General features: G+C 40.9%; 1 protein-coding gene across 2 annotated transcripts; it reads left to right on the forward strand.

Moving 5' to 3' along the window:
- The first annotated feature begins 31 nt into the window (after positions 1 to 31).
- LOC119430675 (calcium homeostasis endoplasmic reticulum protein) lies at positions 32 to 27663 on the forward strand. 2 transcript variants are annotated; one of them, XM_037698134.1, is made up of 19 exons: positions 32 to 198; positions 6056 to 6229; positions 7355 to 7545; positions 14750 to 14887; positions 14965 to 15116; positions 15388 to 15499; positions 15575 to 15664; positions 17816 to 18008; positions 18653 to 18816; positions 21653 to 21907; positions 23077 to 23275; positions 23364 to 23635; positions 24076 to 24209; positions 24903 to 24989; positions 25116 to 25262; positions 26361 to 26474; positions 26553 to 26647; positions 26732 to 26917; positions 27006 to 27663. In XM_037698134.1, exons 1-19 carry the CDS (start codon positions 174 to 176, stop codon positions 27041 to 27043), a joined length of 2766 nt encoding a protein of 921 aa, XP_037554062.1. In that variant the 5' UTR covers positions 32 to 173; the 3' UTR covers positions 27044 to 27663. The 2 variants fall into 2 exon arrangements, with proteins under 2 accessions (XP_037554062.1, XP_037554063.1); XM_037698135.1 differs by having other exon boundaries at positions 6061 to 6229.
- Positions 27664 to 27875: the final 212 nt, after the last annotated feature.

Genomic DNA, 27875 nt, shown 5'->3' on the forward strand with positions numbered 1-27875 from the left:
AAAACCTGACCCAAGTACTTCCGTTGGGCTCGCGCTGTTTCCGCCTTGTTGCACTTCCAGTGTGCTGCGAGCGCAAAGCATTATTTAGGGGCCATTTGTTGAAATCAGTAATATTTAATTTGTCTTATCAGTAACCGTTGATGGTAATCGTTTCGGTGTGACGCCGACACATCATGGATGTCCCTAATCCACCTGAAGGTGAGCGTTTTCCCGCTGTTTCTCTCCCTTTGATACCGCGTAATGCTACTGCTAACGTTAGCTATATTTATAGCATCTAAGCTAACACTTACTTAGTCCATTCATCCAGCCGTCTATTATATTTACCTGCTTCTTCCTTTTCGGGTTGCGGGGTTCACTGGTGCCCATATCCAGCTATCAGTGCGAGAAGCGGGGGACATCCTGGACAGGTCACCGCGGCGAAAAACTAACTTTACCGCGGTGGACAGGTCTCCAGTCCATCAGGGCCACATAGAGACAAACGAGGCAGAAACAGTCATTCACTCACTCACACCTAGGGACAATTTAGAGTTAACAATCAGCCTAACATGCATGTTTTTAGTCTGTGGGAGGAAACCCTGGAGAAAACCCACGCAGCACGGAGAGAAAATGCAAACTCCACCCTGAAAGGTCCCGGGCCAGGATTTGAACCGGCGACCTTCTTACTGAGAGGGAACAGCTCTACCACCTGAACCACTGTTCTCTCCTCCCCTCCGCCCCCCACTTAGTCATTTTTTTTTTTTTTTTTTTTTTTTTTTTTTTTTATTAAAGATTTTAATCACACATTACAAACATCTGTTTGCCAGGGGTATAGATATTAATGTAAAAGAGATAATATTCTAGTACAAAACATAAAAAACCATGAAATTATATTTACAATTTATACAGAGTTTAAATTCACATTAAGCTTTTCCAGAGTTGAGATGGTTTTCATTGCCTTTTGGTTTTCCAGTCCATTAATTGAGGTGATGTATTGAAGAAGTTCTTTGCTGAAATGGGTTATGTTTGGTTTGGAGTTGGACCATTTTTTCTTGTGAATGTGAAACTTTCCCAGGAGAAGTAGAAGTTGGGTGAAGTGCAACAAGTCTTTATTCGTGCCTTTGTCTTCAAAGCATAGTATAATGTCTTTCTCTGTAAGCTGAATTATTTGTCCAGTTTTTTGCTGTATGAATTGTTGCACATCTCTCCAGAATGAGATTGTATGAACACATTGATAGAATAAATGAGAAATCGTTTCTATGTGTAGTTCACAGAATGTACAAGAATAGTCAATGTCAAGTTTAAATCTTTCCAGTGTTTTTTTAACAGGATATACATTATGAATAATTTTATATGAAACCTCTTTAACTTTGTTTGTTATGCAAAATTTTTCCCAATTTAACCACATCTGCTTCCAGTTAACTCCTTCAAATATGGAAGACCAGAAAAATCTACCAGGAGGCAGAGTGATCTTCTGCAGACAAGTTCTTATGAGTTTGTTGGAGCATGTTTTTTTTGTTACATCGATTCCATCCAGCATTACGGGGCTTCTAAGTTGGTCTCTAGGCAAATTGTTCACTTTTGTTCCTTTGAAGAGCTGCCTCATAGATTTTGGTAGAGCATCAAAAACTACAGCATACTCTTTAGGTGTTACAGGAATTTTAAGTCTAGTCAGAAATTCAGTGTATGTCATAAAGGTTCCATTATCATTTAATAGTTGTTGTACAAGCATAATTCCATTTTCCATCCAATTTTTGTAGTAAAGCGACTTGTTCTTATATAAAATATTCCCATTGTTCCAAATGCAATATGTAGTTGGGGAGAAGTTGTGTTTGTAGGCAAGTTTCCAAGACAGGAGAGCTTGTTGGTGAAATCTCGATAACTTAATAGGTAATTTTTCAATTTTATAATCACATTTTAATAAAAATTGGATTCCTCCTATCTGATTAAAAATATGGTTGGGGAAAGTGTTCCAAAGCGTATCTTTTCCTTTTAATAAGTTAGTTAACCATTTAATTTTAAAGGAATTATTTAGCATTTCAAAACTTAGGACATCTAGACCTCCAAATGTTTTATTATTACAGAGAATATCTTTTTTTAAGTAATGGCATTTATGTTTCCATATAAAGTCAAATAATGTTTTATCTAATTTTTTGCATACATCTTTTGGCATCTCTAATGATAAGGAAGTATATACAGATCTAGATATTCCCTCAGCTTTTGACAGTAGTACCCTACCATTTAATGACAGGTCCCTCATTAGCCACATGTTAAATTTTGTTGTTATTTGTTGTATAATAGGGCCAAAGTTTGAGCTGCTACGCAAATTTTGATTCTTTTCAATATTCACTCCTAAGTATGTAAATTGCTCTTTGACAGGAATATCATTAATTTCAGAAAGTGTGCAGTCTTTTAGTGGGAACAGAACAGATTTATTAAGATTCATTTTTAGACCTGATACGGAAGAGAATTCCTGGATACAGTCAACTGCATTCCTCACTTCATTTACATTAGCGATAAATAACGCAGTATCATCAGCCAGCTGTGATAATGTGAAGTGTCTATCTAGAGTTAAGATGCCTTGGAATTGACCTTTTTTTACATGTATAGACATAATTTGTGTAACCAGAAGAAATAAGAATGGGCTTAGAGGGCATCCTTGCCTGATACCTCGATTGATATTAAACCTTCTCGTTGTCCCATGTGCCAGCTTGACCGAGCTGTTACAGCCCTGGTACAGGGTATTAATAGCTTTGGAAAAAAAATCTCCAAATCCAAAATGTTTAATAGACTTGAACATAAATTTATGACTTATGGTATCAAACGCTTTGTAGAAGTCGATAAACAGAATAAAGCTTTCATCAGGAATAAAATCATTGTAGTCAATCATGTCCAATATTAGACGAATATTGTTGCTAATGTTTCTTCCAGGCATAAATCCAGATTGTTCTTCACTAATAATATCATTTAAACCTAATTTCAGTCGCTTGGCAAAGATAACTGCGTATATTTTAGCGTCATTGTTTAAAAGACTAATTGGTCTCCAGTTTTCAATACTCAAATGATCTTTTTTGGGTTTAGGGATGAGCTTAATCAATCCCTGCTGGAGAGTTGGGGCTAATTCACCTCTCAGTATTGACTCTTCAAACATATTTTTTAAAAAAGGGGCCAGTTCTCCTGCAAACTGTTTATAGAATTCACTACTTATGCCATCGTTGCCAGGGGATTTATTATCCTTAAGAGAGCATATAGAGTCCTGAACTTCCTTTAGATTAATTTCTTTATCACAATCTCTTTTAAAGTCATCATCAATCTTGATGGTATCCATTTCATGTTCTCTTAGAAATGCGTCCATTCTTCCTTCATCTTCTAAATTTTCTGAGTATAAGTTTTGATAAAAGTTTGAAACATAGTTTGAAATAACTTGCTCATTATCACAAATCATATTGTTAATTTTAAGCTTTCCAATAAATGATTGTTCAAAGTTTCTCTTCTCCAGGTTGAAAAAATATTTGGAGCACTTTTCTCCTTGTTCTAACCATTTTTTTCTGGACCTCACAAAAGCTCCTCTGGCTTTGTCCTCATAGAGCTGATCCAGTTCTAGTTGTAGTGTTGAAAGTTCTTTGGAGTCCTCTTCAGATACATCTGTTTTTTTTGATATTCTTAAAATTGCATCTATTATTTGGGATTCTTTTTCTTTTTTCTTTTGGGCAAGTTTTTTGCCTATTCTAATTGCCATTTTTCTAATTTCAAATTTAAATAGTTCCCAGTTTTTACAAAAGTATTTTGTTAAATTTGCTTGAGTCCAATATTTATTAATAAGTTTAATTACTTCAGTTTTAAATTCTTCATTTTTTAATAAGGAGTTATTTAATTTCCAGTAGTCTTTATTGTGACCATGTCTGTCAGTGTTTGCATCTATTTTAATTGTGATAGCTTTGTGATCTGTCAGTATTGTTGGTTCAATAGAGGCATCGGTCACGTTGTCTTCTAAATCTGAGGAAATAAGCCAAAAATCTATGCGTGACTGTTGAGTTCTGTCTTTGTTGTTCCATGTGTAGGAAGTTTTATCCAAATTTTTAGATCTCCAAATATCAATAAGTCCTAATCTATCACAGATATGATGTAATTCAGTTGTTGTTTGATTCTTTGAGGGCAATCTGTCCAGATTATCATTCATCACATTGTTAAAATCTCCTCCCCATATAATTTTAGCAGTAGGAAATGAGAGTAATGTTTGTTCAATTTTGGCTTCTAAGGTCAAAAATAACTGCTTGTTGTCTTGTTTGTTATTGTAACCATATATGTTGATGATTAAAAAAAGTGACTGATTAGTTTCAGTTAAAAGCGTAATCCAACGGCCTTCAGTATCCGTTTCAAATTTTAAAATTTTCCCTTTAAATTTTCCTTGCAGGATAGCAACACCTGCTGATTTATTACTACCAAAAGAAAACCATATTTGTCGACCCCACTGACTCCTCCAAAACGTTACATCATCTTCTGAAGCATGGGTCTCCTGTAACAAATAAAAATCAGCACTTTTGTTAAGGCAGTATAGAAATAAAGCTTTCCTTTTAAGTTGGTTCCTAATACCCCTGGCATTTACAGAAAAAACAGAAATAGACATAAACAAACACAAACAAACAATAACACCCTGAACAACAGCAGACCTGTAACTCAGCTGTTTAAGCTAACAAGTATCTGCTTATTAATTGCATTATCTGCACTAAGATAGAATGATTGTCACCTTCTCCATCTCAGGTTAGAGTGGAGGTCTTAACTCACCAAAGGTAGTATTGAAATATATTTTTCCCTTCTCATATCTTAATTTCTTTCCCTTCAATATAAGCTCGAGTTCCAACAAAATATGCTTTGCGACCCGCTTTCCTGGCTTCCTCCACCGCGGGCCACAGCTTGCCTCGGATTTCTTTTTCTGCAGCGGTCAGATCTTCTTTAAAGCTTAGCTTTTTGTTTTGGAGGTAGCTGCTGTTCTTGGATCCTTTCCATAGCACGTCTCTGGCCGTCCTGGTCTGGAATCTGATGAACACCGGTCGTGGAAGAGGTTTGGTTGTCCCATCTCGTTGTCGAAGACCGCCGATGCGATGTACGACGTCCATTGCTGAAAGCACTGACCCCACTTCACTATCTGGTAGAATTGCTTGACATATTTCTTGGACAGTTTTTTTAGTGTTGTTGTCTTTATTGTCTTCAGGAACACCATACAGTCTGAGGTTAAGCTGTCGGCTGTGTCGATCTGCGTTATTGAGTTTGAGTTCCAGGTCGGAAACTTTCTGATCCAGGACTTTACATTTCTCCTGCAGCGTGTTATTTTGTTTCTTCAGATCTGCTATTTCTTGGAAGCAGAATTCCAATGACTTTTTTAATTCCTCAATTTGGGTACTGTTATGCTGGACTGCCTTGTCCGTCTGATCTGCCCTCTCATTAATCTTCTCAATTATGGTGTTCTGTAGCTCCGATAGCGTCGGCTCCACGTGTTGCGTTGGCAGCTCACCTTTAGCTTTCTTCACCTTCTGCTTAGCTGGCGGGTCGGGTGTCAGGCTGCAAGCGTAAGAGTGGAGTTCTCTAGCAGTTCTTTTTTCTTTTGGTGTCTCAGACTCCATAACTTCGAGCTGAGCCAAGGTAGTATTCTTCGACTTAGCCATTGTACACGTTAGCTTTTGTGCTACGTAACTTTCAGCTAAGCTAGTCTGTCGGGAGTAGGATAACTCTTTTTTGTTGCTTATTTGAAGAGCGAGAGTTTAAATCTTCAGCTGGGGAGATTACTCACGGTCTTCTTTGTTGTCCCCGTGATTGTTGGTGACAATTAACGTCTTTCTTGAATTAGTTGTGCAGATAGATGCGGCTCTCACATTAATGCATATCCGTTCTCGTCGCCATCTCGTCGCCCCCCACTTAGTCATGTTGGTCAATTAATTTGCACCTTAGCTCCATGTGTGAAACCTTTGCACGAGAGCAGTTTAGAGCTAAATAACTTTCAGAGTAAAAGTGCAGTTTAGAAAACGGTGATAGGTTGTTTTCTGGCTCACTATGTCCTTCTTGGTCTATGTCTATCCATCAGATCAGGAGTTGAGGAATGTGATTGACAAGTTGGCCCAGTTTGTGGCTCGAAATGGACCTGAGTTCGAGAAGATGACCATGGAAAAACAGAAAGACAACCCCAAGTTCTCCTTTCTCTTTGGAGGAGAATACTTCAGCTACTACAAGTGCAAGCTAACAATGGAGCAGCAGCCACGTGAGTGCTGAAAGATGATGGTCCACACACTCAGACACAGTCCACACATTGAGACACTGTCTACACACTGAAACATGGTCCACACACATCAGAATCAGTTTATTATCGCCATGTCAATGAACGAGGTTCACAAACTAGGAATTTGCTTCGACATAAGGTGCGAATAGTAGTAAAGTAAAATAAAGTAAAAATTAAGTAAAAATGAGAACATTACATAAGACATAAGCCTGTGTACACCCACAAATAAAGTAAAATTAAAAACATAACATAACCATATGTACACCCATACAATAGAAAACAATAAAAAAGCTTAGAAAACAGTACAGATGGAGTATTCAATTATAATACAGATGTAATGTGACCAAAGCAGAAATTATGAGGTAGCATTATGAGTGTTCAGGAGTCCAACAGCAGAGGGGAAGAAACTGTTCATATGGCGGGAGGTTCTGGTCCGAATGGACCGAAGCCTCCTGCCTGAGGGGAGTGGTTCAAACAGTCCGTGTGCAGGGTGAGCAGGGTCAGCTGTGATCCGACCTGCTCGCCTCACAGTCCTGGAGACGTACAGGTCGTGGAGGGATGGAAGGCTGCAGCCGATCACCTACTGTCACTTGGACACTGTCCACACATTCAGACACTGTCCACACACGGAACGAGACTGTCCTTACACTGAGACATGGTCCACACACTAAGACACTGTCCACTCACTGAGATATGGTCCACACAGTGAGACACTGTCCACACACTTAGACACAGTCTACACACTGACACATGGTCCACACACACTGCTGAACGAGACTGTCTACACCTTGAACAAGGCTGTCTACACACTGACACTTTCAACACATTGAAAGACACTGTCCACACGCTTAACGAGGTTGTCCACATGCTGAAGGAGGTTATCCACACACTGAAAGAGACTGTCCACGCACCGAGACACTGTCCACACACTGAAAGACACTGATCATACGGTTATATTTTTACATTCTTCAATGAAGCAACTTTCATGAACTTTGATAGAGTTAGTTTAGTTAAGTTTGTGTTATCTTGTTCATGACAGACTGCCTTGTAGGTTTTGGTGATGATCCTTCAGACCCACACAGCTGTTTTGCTTTTTGTTTTATGTAGATTTGTACATCCCCACTGCGAAAGACATGGGGGATATCCCGCCTCCTCCAATCCAGATGGTGACTCCGCCTCCAGTCGCTCCACCTGCTGCTGTTGCTGCTGCTGCTGTTGCCGCTCCTGTTGATGAGCTCATCCAGCAGAGCCAGTGGAATCTGCAGCAACAGGAGCAGCACCTTCACACACTCAGACAGGTATCACCTGGATGTAAAGTTTTTACAGAGTCAGGTCAATATCGTTTGAATGTTGTTCGAATAAAGATAGAAAAAGTCAGAGGCACTACAACAGGTAGAAAGACAAAAAAATAAAATAGTTGTTTTGCACTGTCCTTTTTGAGCAATGAAGTTTCAGTAGGCAACAAGACTCTGAGTGTGTGTGTGTGTGTTTGTAGTTTATGATAAAAATCTGCACATTTCCATTATGCATGGGATTATAGCAACAAAAACAAGATTTTGGCTGTGTGGATGTAAAAGCTTGCTTATATTTGGAAACGACAACACTACTGTCATAAATGTGATTCAATAAATGCTCATATCATTTCAGTTTAGGTTTATTGTCATATGCAGATCAACACAAGATCAACAATGCATTGAAATGCTCAGGATGAGAAGAACCGTCACGACTTGCCGAAACAAACAACAAGAAATACCAAAGCATGCAACAAAAATAAACAAACAAGGCACCAAAAGTGAAAAAAACAAACATCTACAGCAGTATTGTCCTATCTGCAGTGGTTCTGTTGGCAGCAAGGTTCTCTTAGCAATATGGCCCCGTTAGCAACAGTTTATTTCTATAGCTCCAAATCCCAACAGAAGTCATCTCGGCACTGTAGAAAAACAGTCACATATATTAAAAAAGCCAATTCGTTATCTTGTTATCTAGCTAAGGAAGACAGCAGATTGTGTTGAATCTTCACTTCATTGCAGTCTCCCATCCTGAGCCACCACAAAGGCAACAGTGGAAAGAAAAAAATTCCCTTTTTAAAAGGAACAAACCTCCAGCAGAACCAGGCTCAGGACAAGAGGCCACCTGCTTCGACTGGCTTGGGGCATGAGAGGACAAGAAGGAGATGCAAACAAACACAGAATGACGAGTCCAGGTGGACTTTCTATTTGAGGAAAGACAAAAAACATGTTAAGGATATAAATTATTACAAATACAAACGGGTAGAGTAGAGCAAGTAAAGACAGCAGCAGAGTGAGGAAATGTGGTAGATTTGTCCTCCAGCAGTCTAAAGCCTATACCAGCTGATCTAAGGGATATCTCAGGAAACCCAAGCCAACCCTAACTATAGGGTTTATCAAAAAGGAAAGACCTAAGCCACATTTTAAAAGTAGACAAGTTTTCAGCAGCCTCATAGACATAAACTGGAAGTTGATTCCAAAAGAGAGGTGCCTGATAACTGAAAACTTTGCCTTCCATTCTCCTTTTTGAAACTAGGAACCACAGGTAAACCTTTAGTCTGAGAGTGAAGTGCTCTGTTAGGAAAGTATGGAACAATAAGATCTTTAATATAAGATGGAGCTATAGTTGTTTATAGCTTTGTATGTTGGAATTAAGATTTGAATTCTGAATTTGACAGGGAGCCAATGGAGAGAAGCTAAAACTGGATAAATATATCTCCTACCAACTCTCATTAAAACTCTGGCAGCATTTTGGATCAACTGAAGACTTTTTCAAGAAATATTTGATCACCTACATAATGAGCCATTGCAATAGTCTAGTCTTGACATGATAAATGCATGGACCAGTTTTCTGCATTATTTTTGGAAAAGACGTTTCTAATCTTAGTGATATTACGCAGGTGAAGGAAAGCGGTCCTGGTAACTTTTAATGTGGGGATTAAAAGACATATGCTGATCAAAAATTACACAGAGGTTTTTAACATTAGACCTGGAGGCCAAATTAATGCCATTGAAGTCAAAGGCTACAAAGTTTATTTCTAAGATGCTCATGTTCAAAAACCACAGCCTCAGTCTTGTCTGAGTTTAAAAACAAAATTACAGGTCATCTAGGTTTTTATGTCTTTAAGACATGATTGTAATTTAATTAAATGATTGGATTCATTGAGTTTCATGGACAAATATTGTGTCATCGGCATAACAATGAAAATTTATCTGATGCTGTTTAATAAATTTGTCCAATGGAAGCATATATAAAGTGTATTTGTCCAAGCTCACAACCCTGAGGAACTCCATGACTAACTTTGATGTATGAAGAAAATTCATTATTTACATTTACAAACTGGAATCTATGAAATAAGTATGATATAAACAATTTTAGAGCCGTTACTGTAATCCATATAGCATAATCAAGCCTCTGTAGTAGAATATTGTGATCAACTGTATCAAATGCAGCACTGAGGTCTAACAGGACCAGTGCAGGTCCATTGTCTGAGCCCATGAGAATATCATTAGTGACTTTCACCAGTGTTGTTTCTGTGCTATGATGAGCTCCAAACCCTGACTGAAACTCCTCAAACAGATTATGTCTGTTCAGATGTTCACACAACTGATTTGCAAATATTTTCCTCAAGATTTTTGAGATGACTGTTAGATTAGATATAGGTCTATAATTGGCCAGAATTCCTGAATCAAGATCAGATTTTTAAAGTAAGGGTTGAATTAAAGCAACCTTAAAACACTGTGGTATGTAACCATTCATTAGAGACATCCATCCATCCATTTTCTTCCGCTTATCCGGGGTTGGGTTGTGGGGGTAGCAGCTTAAGTAGGGAGGCCCAGACTTCCCTCTCCCCAGCCACTTGGGCCAGCTCCTCCGAGGGAATCCCAAGGCGTTCCCAGGCCAGCCGAGAAACATAGTCCCTCCATCTTGTCCTGGGTCTTCCTCTGGGCCTCCTCCCGGTGGGACGTCACATGCCCAGAACACCTCACCAGGAAGGCGTCCAGGAGGCATCCTAAACAGATGCCTGAGCTACCTCAACTGGCTCCTCTCGATGTGGAGAAGCAACGGCTCTACTCTGAGTCCCTCTCGGATAACCGAGCTTCTCACCCTATCTCTAAGGGAGAGCCCAGACACCCTGCGGAGAAAACTCATTTCGGCCGCTTGTATCTGTGATCTCGTTCTTTCGGTCACAACCCAAAGCTCATGACCATAGATGAGGGTAGGGACGTAGATCGAGATACATGGCTCAACAGAGAGATGACTTTTCATTAGTCTAGCTATAGTACTGAACAGAAACCTGGAGTTATTTTTATTTTCTATAAAAAAAATATATATATATATACAGTTCTTGCTTTACAGAGAGCTTTTTTTTACAAACCGGATTCCAAAAAAGTTGGGACACTAAACAAATTGTGAATAAAAACTGAATGCAATGATTTGGAGGTGCCAACATCTAATATTTTATTCAGAATAGAACACAAATCACAGATCAAAAGTTTAAACTGAGAGAATGTATCATTTTAAGGGAAAAAATCTGTTGTTTCCAAATTTCGTGGCGTCAACAAATCCCAAAAAAGTTGGGACAAGTCCATTTTTACGACTGTGTGGCATCCCCCCTTCTTCTCACAACACTCAACAGACGTCTGGGGACAGAGAAGACCAGTTTCTCAAGTTTAGAAATAGGAATGCTCTCCCATTCATGTCTAATACAGGCCTCTAACTGTTCAATCGTCTTGGGCCTTCTTTGTCGCACCTTCCTCTTTATGATGCGCCAAATGTTCTCTATAGAAGAAAGATCTGGACTGCATGCTGGCCATTTCAGTACCCGGATCCTTCTCCTACGTAACCATGATGTTGTGATTGCTGCAGAATGTGGTCTGGCATTATCGTGTTGAAAAATGCAGGGTCTTTCCTGAAAGAGATGACGTCCAGATGGGAGCATATGTTGTTCTAGAACCTGAACATAGTTCTCTGCATTAATGGTGCCTTTCCAGACATGCAAGCTGCCCATGCCACAAGTGCTCATGCAACCCCATACCATCAGTGATGCAGGCTTCTGAACGGAGCGTTGATAACAACTTGGGCTATCCTTGTCCTCTCTGGTCCGGATGACATGGCGTCCCAGTGTTCCATAAAGAACTTCAAATCGTGACTCATCTGACCAAAGAACAGTCTTCCATTTTGCCACACTCCATTTTAAATGATCCCTGGCCCAGTGCAAACGTCTGAGCTTCTGGAGCTTGCTTAGAAATGGCTTCCTCTTTGCACTGTAGAGTTTCAGCTGGCAACGACGGATGGCACGGTGGATTGTGTTCACTGACAATGCTTTCTGGAAGTATTCCTGAGCCCATTCTGTTATTTCCTTGACAGTGGCATTCCTGTTTGAGGCGCAGTGACGTTTAAGGGCCCGGAGATCACGAGCATCCAGTAGAGTTTTATGGCCTTGACCCTTACGCACAGTGATTGTTCCAGATTCTCTGAATCTTTTGATGATGTTATGCATGGTTGATGATGATAACTTAAAAGTCTTTGCTATTTTACGCTGGGTAACACCATTCTGGTATTGCTGCACTATCTTTCTGTGCAACAATGGTGGAATTGATGATCCTCTTACCATCTTGGCTTCTGAGAGACACTGACACTCTGAGAAGCTCTTTTTATACCCAATCTTGTTGTCAGTTGACCTAATTAGTGTTAATTGGTCTTCCAGCTGTTCGTTATATGCTCAATTTTCTTTTTCCAGCCACTTATTGCTACTTGTCCCAACTTTTTTGGGATTTGTTGACACTGTGAAATTTTGAATCAACGTATTTTTCCTTTAAAATGTTAAATTTACTCAGATTACACTTTTTATCTGCCATTTATGTTATATTACAAATAAAATATTGACATTTGCCATCTCCACATCATTACCTTCAGTTTTTATTCACAATTTGTTTAGTGTCCCAACTTTTTTGGAATCCGGTTTGTATAAATTAGCAGGCTATCCAAGGTAAACAAAATTCTTCCACATTAGTGGAAGACTAATTTCTAACTTCTGTTACAAATAAAGTCCAGTTGTTTTTGTCTTGAACTTTTTTGAATTTCCACATTACTGGAGCGTCATTTTCTTTCCAGTTTTCTAGATGCTTGTTTTAAAGTACATACCAAGGAGCCAGCTTCCTCTGATTGATGATCACTTGCTTTTTCAGCAGAGCAATTTTATCAAGTGAGGTTTGCATTGAAGTTACAAAATTATCATCAAGATCATCTAAGTCACTTATCTCTGTTCTATTTCGCTGCAAGACAGAGGAAAACGACAACGGAAGAGATTCTTTAAATCTGGTTTCTGCATTCTCTGATAAACACCTGCTAAGATGAAATTCACTCTGTGGCTGTGTAGTCTAGTCATTTATTGTAAACTCAGAGGTTAATAAAAATGGTTAGACAGAACATTTTGAGTATATATTAATAAGTACTTCGTGTCTATGCCATATGTCAGGATCAGATCGAGAGTGTGATGATGAGAATGAGTAGATGTGTGGACATTTTGGGTAAAATTCAGTTCAGTTTATTTATATAGTGCCTAGTCACAACAGAAGTCATCTCAGGACACTGAATAGAAACATATATTTAAAAAGTAAGTTAACACTATCTGAGAAACGGACTGCTTTGAATTTAACTTGGTCTCAGCACTCTCATCTAAAACTCATTGACTATTAAAATATTAGACTTTTCTTAAACGATCACTTTCAACATCTACATGAATATTGAAATCCCCCATTATTAAGACTTTTTCAGTATTCAATAATTCAGACAAAAATTCTGAGAATTCTGACAAAAACTGAGAGCAAGGGCCTGGTGGATGATTAATAACTACTAGTAAAAGTGTTTTTTTCTGATTTCCATATTGGATTAGAAAGACTGAGGGATAATGACTCAAAATAATTATAACTAATAGTTGGTTTAGCATTAATAAATAATCCTGACTGATTTCTGTAAATCACATTTTGATTTGTGAACATTCACATTGTGAAGGTTATGTTTTAAAATGAACTTTCTTGTTGCCAAAAATACTTGATCGTTTAAAACGCAGGTTAGAGAAGGTTAACCTGTGATCAGAAGGTCACCGGTTCAACTCCCCACACCATAACATCAAAATGTGGGTGGGAATGGTGAAGCACCCACACCTGCCTCCACCCTCATTTGCCCCTCTAGCTGCCTGCTCCACACAGGGCTGTGGTAGCTCGGTGGTCTGTGGTTGTGTGAGGAAGGGTATCTTGCGTATTATCAATTGCCAGGTCTTTGTTTAAGTTAGTTCACTGTGGCGAGCCTTGAGGAAGGGAGCAGCTGGAAAAAAAGATTGATAACAATACAGGCAAACTTCACAAACAGTGCTAAAAATACTTTTGCATGTTTGACATTTAATTACATTAATTTAATAGTATAATTGGTAAATGGACTACACTTATATAGCACCTTTCTGTCTTATCAAGATACTCAAAGAGCTTTACTCTACAATCTGTGCTTCATTTACCCATTCATACAGCGCACTACTAGATCTTTACAAATAATAATCAGAGCTTTATCACATTCATACATCGATGGGACACACATCAGAGGCAATGAGGGGTTCAGTGTCTTGCCCAGGGACACTTCAACATGTGACTGCTGGTGGAATTGAACTCCCAACTTTCCCATTGGAGAACAACTGTTCTAACCACTCAGCCACTGCCGCCCCTTGTATGCAATGTAGCAACCTACTCTAAACAAAATAAATAAAATGTGCGAGTTTTCTTCATACTAAGAGTCTCTGGAGAAACTCAAAAGATTACACTACAGTGAGAAGATCAAAATACTTTATAAATAAATCATCCAATATATTTTTGGGGTGTTTCAAAACAATAGTACTATTGGTTATTTTAGTAATTCATCAAATCATACTATTGGTGTACACATAATTTTTATTGCTTGCAAAGAAAAATACAGGTAGTAATAATTTTAAAGAAAAAAAAAGCACAATGTTTTGAAGTTAAAAATATTAAGGAGTTTGATGGGTCTTAAAGCAGATAAACTAGAATTGTTTGGACTTATCTCTGACTGATAATTTGGAGGAGTTTTTTTTTGTAAACTTTATTTTCGGATGAGCGTCCCACGGTGAAACCTGAAGTTAGGGATTATATCTAGGGCAAACACTGACTGACCCTATCTCAGATTATCCAGTGTACTTTTAATGCTACATGTTGTTTAGTTCCAAACAAGCGAGCGTCTCACCTTTCTGCAGCCAAACAAGGGTTAACTTGTTCAGCTGCTGAATGAGAATCTGAAAAACTAGAATCGGTGCGTCTCTAGTTTTATTCTGAAATGGCAACGCTGCAGGGTGACACACAAGACTCAAGTGGCAGAACAAACACTACATCTCCGATGACACCTTAAAGATGCGTGACGAGATTAGGGGCTGGCAGATTATAATAATTTTGTTTTCTTCTCATTCTGACACGTTTCTGAACATAGGAACAAGTGACTGCTGCCATTGCCTTGGCCATGGAGCAGCAGAACCAGAAGCTTCTGCTGGAAACTCAGTTGGACATCACAGAGTTTGACAACCTCCTGCAGCCGATCATCGACACCTGCACCAAAGACGCCATCTCTGTAAGCACGCCTCGTGAAGATCCTGACGTAGAGCATGAAAACACAAAAACCTTGATGGAATTGTGTCTTCCTCTCAGGCTGGGAAGAACTGGATGTTCAACAACGCCAAGTCTCCACAGCACTGTGAACTGATGGCATCGCATCTTCGCAACCGCATCGCTGCGGATGAGGCACATTTCGAGCTCCGCCTACACCTCATCTACTTAACCAATGACGTCCTCCATCACTGGTATCCAAAGTCCTCATGTTCCTCCTGAGAAGTGATGGCGTAACTCTGTTCTTAGCTGTTTCCTCTTTGGGTTTTGACTAATATTTAAAGGTTTTAGTTTGGGCACACAAGACCTGCTTTTTAGGTTTCTTCACAGGTTATAAACTGAATGATTAGATAAAACTACAGTACAGCTACAATTAAAACGTCTGAGTTTTGGTTGTGTCATGAAGCGGTTTATGTTTATTTTGTTTGTTTTTCTCATTTGATATGTTTCTTTGTTTTCTGGCAGCCAGCGGAAGCAGCAGAAGGATTTGTTGATGGCGCTGCAGAAAGTTGTTGTGCCTATCTATTGTACCAGCTTTCTGGCTGTAGAGGAGGAGAAGCAGCAGAAGATCACCAGGGTAGGTAGCTCTCAGTGTCACCTGAACCACCTGAAACATCAGCATACACTAAATGCTCTTCTCTTGTGTCTTCAGTTGTTGCAGCTCTGGGAGAAGAATGGCTACTTTGATGAGGAGACCATTCAGCAGCTGCAGAACCCAGCACTGGGCCTTGGCCAGTACCAGGTCAGGGATCATACCATAATAAGACCACTGGAATGAAAGCAATAGTTTTCCTTCAGCTCTCATATTGTCCCAGTTTGGAAGAGTCCTTGTGTTTGTGACAGACTCTTTGAATCTTACTGATCATATGAACACATTGCTTTCACCTCCAAACCGTTTTTGATCCAACACTAACTTCAGAAATGTCTACCAGCAAAGAACATCAAAGCCTCAGGTCAAACTAAAATGTGTATCGATTTTCAGAGATAGTAAAATTACTTAAGCGATTTTAGGACTGGAAATCTGTTGGCAAATCTTTCCGTTTTGAAAATACAGCTCTACACAAATAAAATGAACCACTTTGCCATTGATAAGTGCGACTCCACTCGACTTTCGGCTTCTCGGTTCTTCTCAGGTGGAGGTGATTTGCCACTGTGACTTGTTTCCCTGCTCTTTGAGCGGGGTCATAACAGGTCATTCTTCAAGCTACTCTGCCTGTTGTGGTCCTTAATTGTCCTATAATCGGACATCACACTTATTCCAGCACTGCTTATAAGTCTGGGTGTAGCCATTCTGTACCATCGTCTTCAAAATGTCTCACCATCCGCCAGCACGATGAGGAAGTGGAGGATCAGTTGTAGTTCTTAGTGTAGCTGGGCGGGTCATCCAGTGATGTAGCTCCACTGGCCAATCAACAGCTGCTGTCTGCTTACATTAAAACTGGCACCTCGAAGCAGTCCGCTTGGAACCACAAACAAGGTGGTCCTATAGACTGGGCTGAGTGGGGGTAAGTACCAGCAGTGGGCAGGCAAGGTGAGGTGTGGTGCAGAACTGATGAGAGTTGAGACCATGGTAAAGCGTCAGTGCTGTCATCAGTTACTAATGTTTTTATTTTACTAAAGCAGCCGTTACATCAATCCCTGAAACTTTGGTTCTTGTCAACATTTTGGTGGATTTCTGTCTGTTTTTCGTGTTTTTCCTGCTGATACTGGAGCCTCCTGGGTCGTCTTCCATCATTATGATTCAAAATGTGACTAATGGAAGGATCAAAAAGTGATGAACTTTGACCTTGAAGTTCACCTTGAATGGTTTGGATGGTCTTGACTCTTCTTCTGCCTGATCAACTTGGAGTTGCATTTCCTCGTGTCCACATCACGGGAGGTTGTCTACAATCCCATGAATCTTCTACCTTTATTCATATACCCCCTGGTAAACTGGAGGTGTTATTTCTGTTGTTTAATTTTGCATTTAAATATTAAAAATAAATCTTAAATGTGCCGTTAAAGTATTATTTTGACAACCTGACTGAAACATGTTGGCGTGTCACTGTTCCAGCTGTTCTTTTTTATCTGTAGACCGCTTATTTAAAAGGACTTGTGGATGTGGTGGAGGAGACGCAGCTGTTTTTAAGATGTTCTGTTGGAGAAAATTATTCTCGCTTACGTTGTTTACCCAAAAGGAACCACACTTGATGGCAGGGGAAGATTTTTAACCAGGGTTTTAGTTGCAAGGTCAGATTTTCAGGACATGTTGCATAAATGTACACATGAAGACCAGCCACGAGAATCTGCATCAAGCTGCCCCCTCCGCTTGCTTTTACACCCTTATCAGTTCAGCCGAGTTCACCGAGATAAGATGCTCAGCCATTTTAATAAAAACATCCATAACATTTGACCAAAAATTCTCCGGCACATCCACTTGTAAACAACTCTGAATTTCACTAATGTACAAAGCAGCTTTGATCTGATTCCTGTCAGTTTCACACCAAACCACACCATCGTGTTTGTGATCAGAACTCTTAGGAGGACCAGGCTGAAAAAGATTCATGCACAGGTTCAGACTTGGGTTTAAACCATGTTTTCACTTTGAGCTTTCGCCATGTTTCAAAGAAGTTCACAGACCTCTTTGTACGCGAGTCCCCAGGTCATTTTTATTTACCTGCTTGATCTCCTAAAGAGAATGAAAGGAAATCGTTTAAAATGTCTAAGTATCATAAGCTCTGTCCACCAATGTATTCATCTTAGTCTGCACTGAGTGAGCTGCACCTGTTGTTGCTCGTGTCTAAAAACATAAATAAATGTGTTGGTCCTCACATTTAGATGCTTGTGAATCCCTGATTCTGCAAAGTGAAGTGTTTGGTGATCTTTTTGACCTCTTCTTTGTTGTGTGTCTCAGGCCTCCCTGATAACAGAGTACGCTACAGTGGTGCAGCCCATCCAGCTGGCCTTCCAGCAGCAGATCCAGGCTTTGAAGACCCAACACGAAGAGTTTGTCACGAGTCTGCAGCAGCAGTCCCAGCCTGCTCTTGTGGGTCAGGTGGGAACCCCAGCTGACTCTGAAAAAGTCCCACCCATGACCACCCCAGCTGGTGAGGACAAAACCACTTCAAAAATGTCATCAAAACTTTTTTTGTCAAAAGTCCAACTGAGGAATGTTTTTTAAATCTCCTGTAGTCTGACAAATTATTAAAAAAAATATCAATGTGGTGGTGGTAGGGGGATACTCTTTTTAGTATAGCCAGAGAAATTCTATCCAAAATGAGAGATTTTATTTCAAATGAAAACATGTTTACTGCTGCTGATTTAAGTAATCCTCCTGCTCTGATTATTACGTACACACATATGGACTCAACACGATCTGCTGGTTTCCTTCCTTAGATAAATAATGTTACTAATTATGAATGTTTCTGTTCAGTGCCCTGAGATGATTTCTGTTGTGACTTGGCGTTACATAAATAAACTGAATTTAATAGAATATGAAGAACTGAAGAGAGCTTCCACACAAACACAGTCCGTTCAACTTTTTCCAGAAAAGGCAGTGGCTGCAGGTCTGTGGTGCAGAAATCTGCTGAAACAAACCAGTATAAGAGAAGAAAGTTTAGCAGACAACAATGGACCTGTCAACTCCATCTTTAGACGATGTGCTAAATTCAGTGAATTGTTTGAAAAATTGGGCTGAAGGTGCTTTGGAGGGTTTAACACCGTTTCTTTTGTTTCAATATTTTGTGTCCAGGAGAAGGGAAACCTCCTGTGACCGGTCCTACTTCAGGAGACTTTGATGGATCTGCAGCTAGACCGCAGGACCCAAAAAACCCCAGTGGACCGTCAGAAATCCCCACTAACAAGCCTGCATGGTTTGAACCCCAGCATGTGGGACCCTGGAACCCCAACCAGCCGGTAACCACTTGTCTTTGTGTGGGGAAATTGGGAATACACAAGAGGAAGCAGACTTTGTGCATAATGTCTGACTGTAGATTTATTTCTAATCTATATCAGTGCAACATTACAGAGCATACAAACACCTAAATATTTCCAGATGTTTTCCTGAAAGGTGCTATGAATAGTTTCTGCCTGCCATCAGATACATCCTCATCCAGAGATAATTTAATATCTGTAAAACTGTGACAGTTATAGCTGTTTCTGTTGTGGTTTAGGTGGCCATCTTAAAATTGAATTGATTCTAAAATTACCATACGATGCAGATAATGACGACTAACCAGTGTGGGGCATACAGGTTCAAAACACAGATCCTCTGGTGTTGAAAGCTATTGAATAGTAGTGGGTTTTTAAACGGGACTTGAAAACCTAGAAGGAGGGGGGCCTGTCTGACAAGCAGAGGTAACTCGTTCCAAAGTCTTGGTCCTGCTACAGAGAAGGCCCTGTCACCTCTGCGCTTAAGACGAGTTCCTGGAACTGTGAGGAGCAACTGGTCCGATGACCTTGGGGGCGTGGTGGGACATACGGCTGTAGCAGATCAGAGAGATGGGGGGGCGACACTGTTCAGCGATTTTTAGACATACATGAGTATTTTGAACTGGATTCGAAGGTGAACTGGTAACCAGTGCAGTGAGGCCAAAACTGGTGTAATGTGCTCTCTTTTGCCTGTACTGGTTAAAAATCGGGCTGCTGCATTCTGGACCAGTTGTAGTCATGCAATGGAGGTTTGACTGATACCAAACAGGAGTGAATTGCAGTAATCAAGCCTAGATGTAATGAATGCATGTATTACTGTCTCCAGGTTATTTTTGGACAATATGGGCTTCAGTTTAGACAGCCGCCTCAGTTGGAAGAAACATGAGTTAACAATCATGTTTACATGATTGTTAAGTTTCAGGGAAGGGTCCGTTATCACGCCCAGATTAGTGACTCTTTGTTTTTCTGACAGGGTTAGAGCGGAGAGGTCGATACAGTGGTTTGTGATCGTGTCGTTGGGAGGGAATAACATGACTTCAGACTTCACAAATTAAGTCACTTTTAGAGGCACATTCAGTGATTACTTTCTGAGAATTTCATTAAAACGTGGCATGTGGTTCATGAGATATTTTACTAACAGACAAACACACAGGGACACTGGACAAAGATTATGTGTTGTTGGAGAACCATATTCTCAAGTTACCTAACTTACTCAAAAGGAACCACAATCGACAGCAGGAGAAGATTTTTAACCGACGTTTACTTGAAGGTCAGCTTTTCAGGACAGGTTACACAGATATACAGGAAGTGCACACATGAAGACTAGTCACCAGAATCTGCCTTGAGCTCTTTGTGTAGCTTGTTTTTTTACGGTAATCTTATCAGTTCCGCCGAGCTCACAGACTCGGCGGTGTCCTTGGAGCGACAGCTGCATGCCTGCAGCCTCACCCAGCTCCTCATCCAGCTTTCTCTGCTAACCCAAACATATGGTTCATGGGCAGAGTTCACATTCTCAGCCATAGTATTTAAAAACATCAACCTTTGACCAAAATTTCCCTAACATGCGTTTCAGCCACAGGCAGTAAATAATCTTTGACATGTACAAATCCCCTCCACAGTCTGTAGATCTGTCCGTCTGTTTTCACTCCCTGGTACGAGGCAGGTAGAACCAGGTCTAAGGTCGTTTTCACACCGATAGTCTGGTAGACTCTGTTCGGGACCAATATTCATGACCTTTTGTTTACATGTGAGCTGGTGCGTTTGCATTCACACTGCACTGTGCAGTCGAGTCAACCTGTTGAACCAACCTATTCCCTCGCTCGCCTGTGGGGGCGCTGCACCAAGAACTACTGAAAGAAACGACACATAAACCTCTGAAGACACGTCTTCTTCTTCTGTAAATAAAAATAAAAACGAAGTGGCATCAAGTTTTAGGAGTTATATTTTGTCATTTTTCAAAAATGGACTTAGCATGAGCAGACGATGAGACAGAAGACCCTGGAGAATGTTGTTTTTCACACAAGGCAGCTGACGGCTCCATATAAGGTCAGAGAAATGCGTGTTTGTTCACCCTGCGGAGCGGGGTCCGGTCTGTTTACATTCACACTGTACTTGAACCGCGCTGGAGTTCGCTTCTACCGGACCGAGACCTAGGTTTTAGCCCGGGCCAGAGTTCGCCTTTTTGTTCCGTGACAGAGTTCGATGGTGCGTTCACACCTCCCTAAACGAGCCGGACTTTCTAGGAAAAGGAGCTAGAGTTCGATTAAAGCGGACTAAACAGGGCTAGTGTGAATGCACCCTAAGACCTCTGTAAGGGTTTTCAGAACTGAAGCTCTCCGTCGTGAAGTGACCTTAGGAAATGTCTTTATGTTTGTCATTTTATTTCCAAATTCTGCTCACCATGTACCCTCACCATTCTAAAACCAACTCAAGTCACACAGTACCATATGAACTGGTGTTTATGATTGGACCCGTCTTATTCCACTCTGTTACTCACTGGTTTCTTTGGTGCTCAGAAAGTACCACAGGAGCCGATTGTATGAACAACTATTGGTCATGGTTTCTGTTGCTACAACAAAAAGTTTAGAACTACTAGGCTGCGGTTCTAGATCTGTACAAAGGTCCTTTTGTTCCAAAGGTTCTTATAGAAGGGAACAAAGAACAGTTGGACAGGAAGTGTTTTGATGAAGGTACTTCGTGTTCTCAGAACACCATAATGAGTCCAGACTTTTCTCCTTCTGACCCTATCTAGAATGGTTAAGGTGCAACTCTGTAATGTTTGACATCACTCACTTTCTTCATAATCCTTGACCTTTTCCAGCCTCCCTTTGACCCCAAACAACCTCCCCCTCCTTGCCCTCCGTGGAACAGCCATGAGGGTATGTGGAACGAACAGAGGGAACCAGGAAACTGGAGCGGAGGCCCTCCAAGAGAAGGAGGTTCCTGGAGTGGTCCAGGAGGGACTGACCCTGGCCCTCCATCATGGAACTCCTTTGACCAGCAGCCTCCTTGGGGCAACCAGCCAGACCAGGCTCCTTGGAGTCATAGGGATCCCCCGTTTCCTCCTTGCATGCAGGTATGTGGAAAGTTACTGTCGGCTTTTTATTTGGTTGTTTGCTTTTAGGGGAATGTTTCAAGTCTCAACAGGGTTCTCTTCTCTGCTTTACTTGGAGCAGGAGGTGGGAATCTTTTTAGGCACATCACAATTTAATTAGTTCATATGATTTTAAAACTATTATTGATGTATCTGTATCGCACTTTACACTAAATCCTGTGCAGAAAGTCTAAATAGTTTTCTCTACACAGCAGCAGAAAACAGTTTTCATTCAAACAAGATTTTTAGGACATAAAAAGTCAAAATTTTGAGAACAGAGACCTAAGAAGATCTGGTGGCGATGGATGGCCAGTCATCACGTTAAAGTGACCTCACTTTCTTCAGGGTTTCCTCCACTTTGGTTCTGGTCTTGTTGCAGAGTGTGGGGTCACTGTATTCATGTATTTTTGGTGTAGGATGAGCATGTTCCTTTATGGCTCTAAAGGCTGCAGCAGTAGCTAGTATCTCAGTGGGCTGCAACTGTTGGCTAGCCAGAGACTCAGAATTCAGTTCAATTCAATTCAAAAATACTTTATTAATCCCAGAGGAAATTAAATATTTTAACTCATACTGGTTTCATTAAAGAGTTGTTCTAGATGCTGATGGCTGTGGGAAGGAAGGATCTCTTGTAGCGGTCTGTGTTACAACGGATCTGAAGAAGCCTCTGACTGAAGACACTCTGTTGTATGAAACTCTGATGAAGAGGATGCTGAGGGTTGTCTATAATGTTCTTCGTTTTATGAAGAATCCTCCTTTGTACAGTCATCATCTCCAAAAGTTCTAGAGAATTGTGGGAAAATTGTGCAATTCTTTGTTGCACTTAGTGAAACCTGAGTGTTTGCGACACAGTGGGCTGTGTAACCATGTGTTGCTCAGTCAGTTTTTGAAAATCAAGGCCTTTTTTCATGTTCACGTTATTTTGTTGTCCACATCGCAGCAGCCGATATGTTAATGATTTATTCTTCTGGAATAGCTTTTAGAAATGAAAACGGGCAGATTGAAAACAGTTTTGTAATAATAAGGATTAAGAGGTTTAAACATGTTCTGAATATGTCAGAACCCACCACCACCACCTATTCCTTGGGTTTAGGTGAAAGTAGAACTATTCTGCTCAGTTTTGTGAATGACCTTTCCTAACTCTGTTTCTCCAGAGACCTCCCCATTTCAGAGGACCCTTTCCTCCCCACCAGCAGCCACCTCCTTTCAATCAGCCTCCCCCGCCCCCACACAATTTTGGACGTTTCCCCCCGCGCTTTATGCAAGACGACTTCCCTTCCAGACACCACTATGAAAGACCACCGTACACCCCGCATCGCTTTGACTTTCCTCAAGGAGGGGAGTTTCCTGGAGGTGGGTAGCGAGACACAAACCGAGCAGTAAAACGGTCCGATTGCTGTCATAATCCTGAGTGATTTTTAAACTAAGCTGTGTTTGCCAGACATGCCAGGTCCTCCTCCTCCTCCTCCTCCTCCTCCACCCCACCACCACCACCACCCTCCCGCTCAGAGGCTTCCTCCACCAGTTATGGGAGCTGATCATGTGCCCTGGGCTGGAGGCCAGCGCCCAGACTTGGGCCCGCCTCCACCTGGTTTCAATGGCCATTCACCTCACATACGTCAACGGCAGCAGCCGGTTCAGGATGACCCAAGTCTGGTTCCCAACGTGCCCTACTTTGATCTGCCTGCAGGACTCATGGCTCCACTGGTCAAAGTAAGTCGCTTCATTCTGCTTGAAGAGTAAGATCTGTTAGCTCTGGCCTTGTTCTCTGTCATACAAAGAGCTCACACACCGGTTATAAAATATCCGTAGCAACCTGCGTACCCTCCGCTCCAGCAGCTACATTACCCTATTTATCCCTAAAGCACGCACCTCATTTGGTCGTTCATCGCAGTGTTTCTCCTACCATTATACAAGCAGGGCGCCCCGCCCTGTCAGCAAAACCAAGCACCCTGTCTACCGAACCGACAAGAGTATTTGGCCAGGTCATCACTGTAAATGAGAATTTGTTCCCAACTGATTAACCTGGTTAAACATAGGTCAAATAAAAATAAAATTTTACGGGTTAACAGTTTTCTATGGTTTTGTTTTTGTCAGGTGTGTTATAAAAATAAGCCTGCCTGTCTTCTAACCCTTGTCCTGTTCCTACATAGCTTGAGGACTGTGATTATAAATCTTTGGACCCTAAGGACATCAGGCTGCCCCCTCCTATGCCCCCCAGTGATCGTCTGTTGGCAGCTGTGGAGGCTTTCTACAGCCCTCCTTCTCATGATCGACCCAGAAACAGGTACACACACCAGAGCTCGCTCAACCAGAGAGTCTGCAGCTCCAGAGAAAAGGCTGTGGGGATGCTGAGTGCTACATGATACTGTAGCAATTTGTTGAAGAAACAGAAATAGAACTACAGTAGTCCCTCATTTATCACGGGAGTTTCCGTTCTCAGCCCTCCGGCGATGAGTTAAAAAACCACAAAGTAGGAATAGTAGTACAAGTAGTACGTAGTAGTTTATTTTAGTATTTATATATGTGTGTGTGTATATGTAACACTTCTCTGCTGCAGAGCTGAGATCATGACCACATTGCTGCAGGAGGGAGCTCCTGCACGCAGGTGCTAAATAATTAAAAAATATTTTAAATTTTAAAAATCCATGTCGATCACGTGGCTCATCCATTAATCATCAAATTGTGTGTCATGTCTAGTCTTACTTTGAAAAATCGCGAAAGAGCGAGTTCGCAAAAGTCGAACCGTGAAGTAGCGAGGAACTACTATAAAACAAAGCCTACAATACATAATAAAAGTAAAAAATAAAAATTGTGATATAAATTGAATGGCTTGAAAGTTATAAATACCAAAAGTCATGGAGGCCGTCTCATGAACATATGGTTCTATGAACGGGTCAAACAGCACAAAGCAGGATCTCAGTAATGCTGAGTCATCTTTCAGGAGTTTACAGCTGTCAGTGGTTTGTTTGTCCTCCAGTGAAGGTTGGGAGCAGAATGGTCTGTACGAGTTCTTCAGGGCCAAGATGAGAGCCAGAAGGAAAAAGGAGCAGGAGAAGCGCAACAGGTGAGCCACGCCTTTTATTTCGGTTTTTATATTTATTTATTTATTTATTTATTTATTTATTTAGTGGAACATAGCCCATCAACATTTAGTCTGAGATCTGTGTACTACTTTACTTTCTCCTTTCAGCGGCCTTGGAGACACTTGCTCCAGGAGTCGCTCTCGCAGCCGAGGAAGATCGTCGTCTCGCTCCAGTTCTCACTCCTCAAAGTCCTCCAGGTCAAGGTCCCGATCATCCCGCTCCCGTAGTCGCTCACGTTCTGAGTCCAGATCCAGGTCTGCAAACACTCTCATACATCTTACACTGTGTTTTTACTGAAATCATTCATCTTCTTTACCCATTTCTTCCTTGCCGGGTCGCTGGTGCCCATCTCCAGCAGTCACTGTGTGAGAGACGGGGACACCTGGACAGGTCTCCAGTCCACAGCATAAATACTCAACCTGTTCAGCTGATAAAGGAAAATAAATATTATCCAAAGATACATCTTCTGATCAGACTCCAGGAGCTTGTGTCATTAAACCTGTTTCTCTCTTTTGTAACATTTTAATGTGGATTCTGTTTGGCAAGGTTAGAGATGGGGGAGGGGGCTAAATGACTTTTTTTTTTTAGTTTAAATATAATTTTAAAATGATTTGCTTATCTCTTAATTAGATTTGAACCATTAAATTTACATTTTTAGAGCTTCTTGTTTAGAGAAAACAAGACACGAATGATCAAATTAAAATTAACATTGTGACATTTTTCATTTATGTGTCGACATTAAGAACAGATGCAAATTTTGACTTTGGACACAGGATTGATCTCTTGTTGTCCTGGAATCTGTCCCATTTTTTTGCTCACACTATGGACATTTTCTGCTCTATTAAAGGTCCACTCTGTTAGGGGTCCACTCTGTTAGGGATCCACTCTGTTAGGGGTCCACTCTGTTAGGGATCCACTCTGTTAGGGGTCCACTCTGTTAGGGGTCCACTCTGTTAGGGATCTGCCGACATAAGTAAGCAAGTAAAGTTTATTTAATTAGCACGTTTCATAGATATAACGTTACAAGGTGCTTCACACTAGAAGCAGAAAAATATTAGCAGCATACACCAAAATACATATACTGGTAACCATCCATACATATAAAAGCATAGAAAAATACAGTAAAATGCACATAACAAAATTCAACATCTAACTAAAGGCCTGTTTATATAAGTGTGTCTTCAGATGTTTTTTAAATGCATCAATACAACTGAGGCTGCGTAACGAGATCGTACAAGAGACCGAGACAAGTGCTGATCTGTTTCACATTTCGTGTAGCAGAATATTTCACCACATAAACTGTTTTTTTCAGTTTTTGGAGCATTATAACTTCACAAGTTAACTCTCTTTAGGTCACAGAGTCGATCCAGGTCATCTAAAAGTCGTTCTGGCTCCCGATCCAGATCCCGCTCTCGTTCACCCACAAAGCGGCATCATGGCACCAAGTCTCGGAGCCCCTCCCCTTCGTAAGTTGGAGTCAACCGTTTGATTACAGACTTCTGGTGTCAGCTGCTGAGCATGACCAGCTGTCCTCTGTCCTTCAGATCCTCTTCAGCTTTGGTGTCTCCCCCCTCCAAAGTGACTGGAAATGTCAGGTTAGGAGAGGAGAACAAGGGCCATCAGCTCCTGATGAAAATGGGTGCGTTCCTTCACTGCTGTGTTTGGTTCTACACAATGTTCCTGCTCCCTGTCTGGATCTTTACATGTTTTCTACTGGCTGTAGGTTGGAGTGGCACCGGGGGCCTGGGGGCCAAAGAACAAGGCATCCAAGACCCTATCAAAGGAGGTGATGTTCGGGATAAGTGGGACCAGTACAAAGGTGTTGGGGTCTCACTAGATGATCCTTATGAGAACTATCGCAGGAACAAGAGCTACAACTTTGTTGCTCGCATGAAGGCGAGAGAGGAAGGTGATTTATTTTTTCACTTTTTCTCTGAGGGATTAGTTTTTAATGAACCACTATTAAGTTTAAACATTAAATCTTTCTTTTAATTCAGTGAACAGAGAACCTCAGGAGGCTCCTCCAACTGACTGAGGTCATCAGAGAACATCAGCACCTCATCTCTTCAGTGTCCCGGTTCAATTTCTTCATCCATGGTTCCTGTCATCACGATTCCTCCAGTTTTCCACTGGTCTGCACCGTCCTGGGTTCAGTTTCTGGGTCAGCGTTAAACCAGAGTCTGTCCGGGCTGGTTGGTGAAGGATGTCTCAAAACAGAATTCAGTGAGACGGAACCGAATATTCACGTTTTTCACAACATTGAGTCTCCAACAACCACGGCACAATTACATACCACCTTTAGAGAAGTGATGATCTCACAGGAAGCAGCACTGTCATTTTTCACATAATCCACTTTTCTGTCAGTTTTATAACAGACTCAACTTCAAATCTTGTTCCAGAGAAAATGAGACTAGAATGAACATTAACTCTGTTCCAACTTTCTTTACATAATGACTTTTAAAACTAGACAAATATTCTTTAAGGTTTCTTTTAAATAATTGAAATCAGAAAAATGTCGTATTTGACCCTCGTGATTCAACTCTTGAGTTTAGTGGAATGTTCAGCAGACCGTCTTTATGTTTCTCACAAACAACTAGAAGCTCACTCATAGAAGTTTTTATTTTTAAATGTGCTCATTAGGTGACATTTGTGTTATGCGATTACTGGTTTTCTTATCAAACAGGATGTGTGTATGTTTCTCTACACTGTAGAGAATTAAATAAATGCATATCTGACTCAGAAATGGGCTTCTCTTCATTATGGTTTTCATCAGTACTCCATCGTCAGATGAGGTGACGACCTAGAGATCGTTTGGTCGTGTGGAGGTAAGTGAGAGCACAGGTTGTGTTGTAGAGCTTGATAGAAAG

The sequence above is a fragment of the Nematolebias whitei genome, chromosome 3 (assembly GCF_014905685.2).
Source record: "Nematolebias whitei isolate Nwh7 chromosome 3, NemWhi1, whole genome shotgun sequence".
NCBI classification, from domain to species: Eukaryota; Metazoa; Chordata; class Actinopteri; order Cyprinodontiformes; family Rivulidae; genus Nematolebias; species Nematolebias whitei.

Coding starts and splice junctions, on each gene's coding strand:
- LOC119430675 (XM_037698134.1), top strand. CDS start 174: ATGGATGTCCCTAATCCACCTGAAG. Junction 21,908..23,076: donor CGTTTCCTCCTTGCATGCAG/GTATGTGGAAAG, acceptor CTGTTTCTCCAG/AGACCTCCCCATTTCAGAGG. Junction 24,990..25,115: donor GAGCAGGAGAAGCGCAACAG/GTGAGCCACGCC, acceptor TTCTCCTTTCAG/CGGCCTTGGAGACACTTGCT.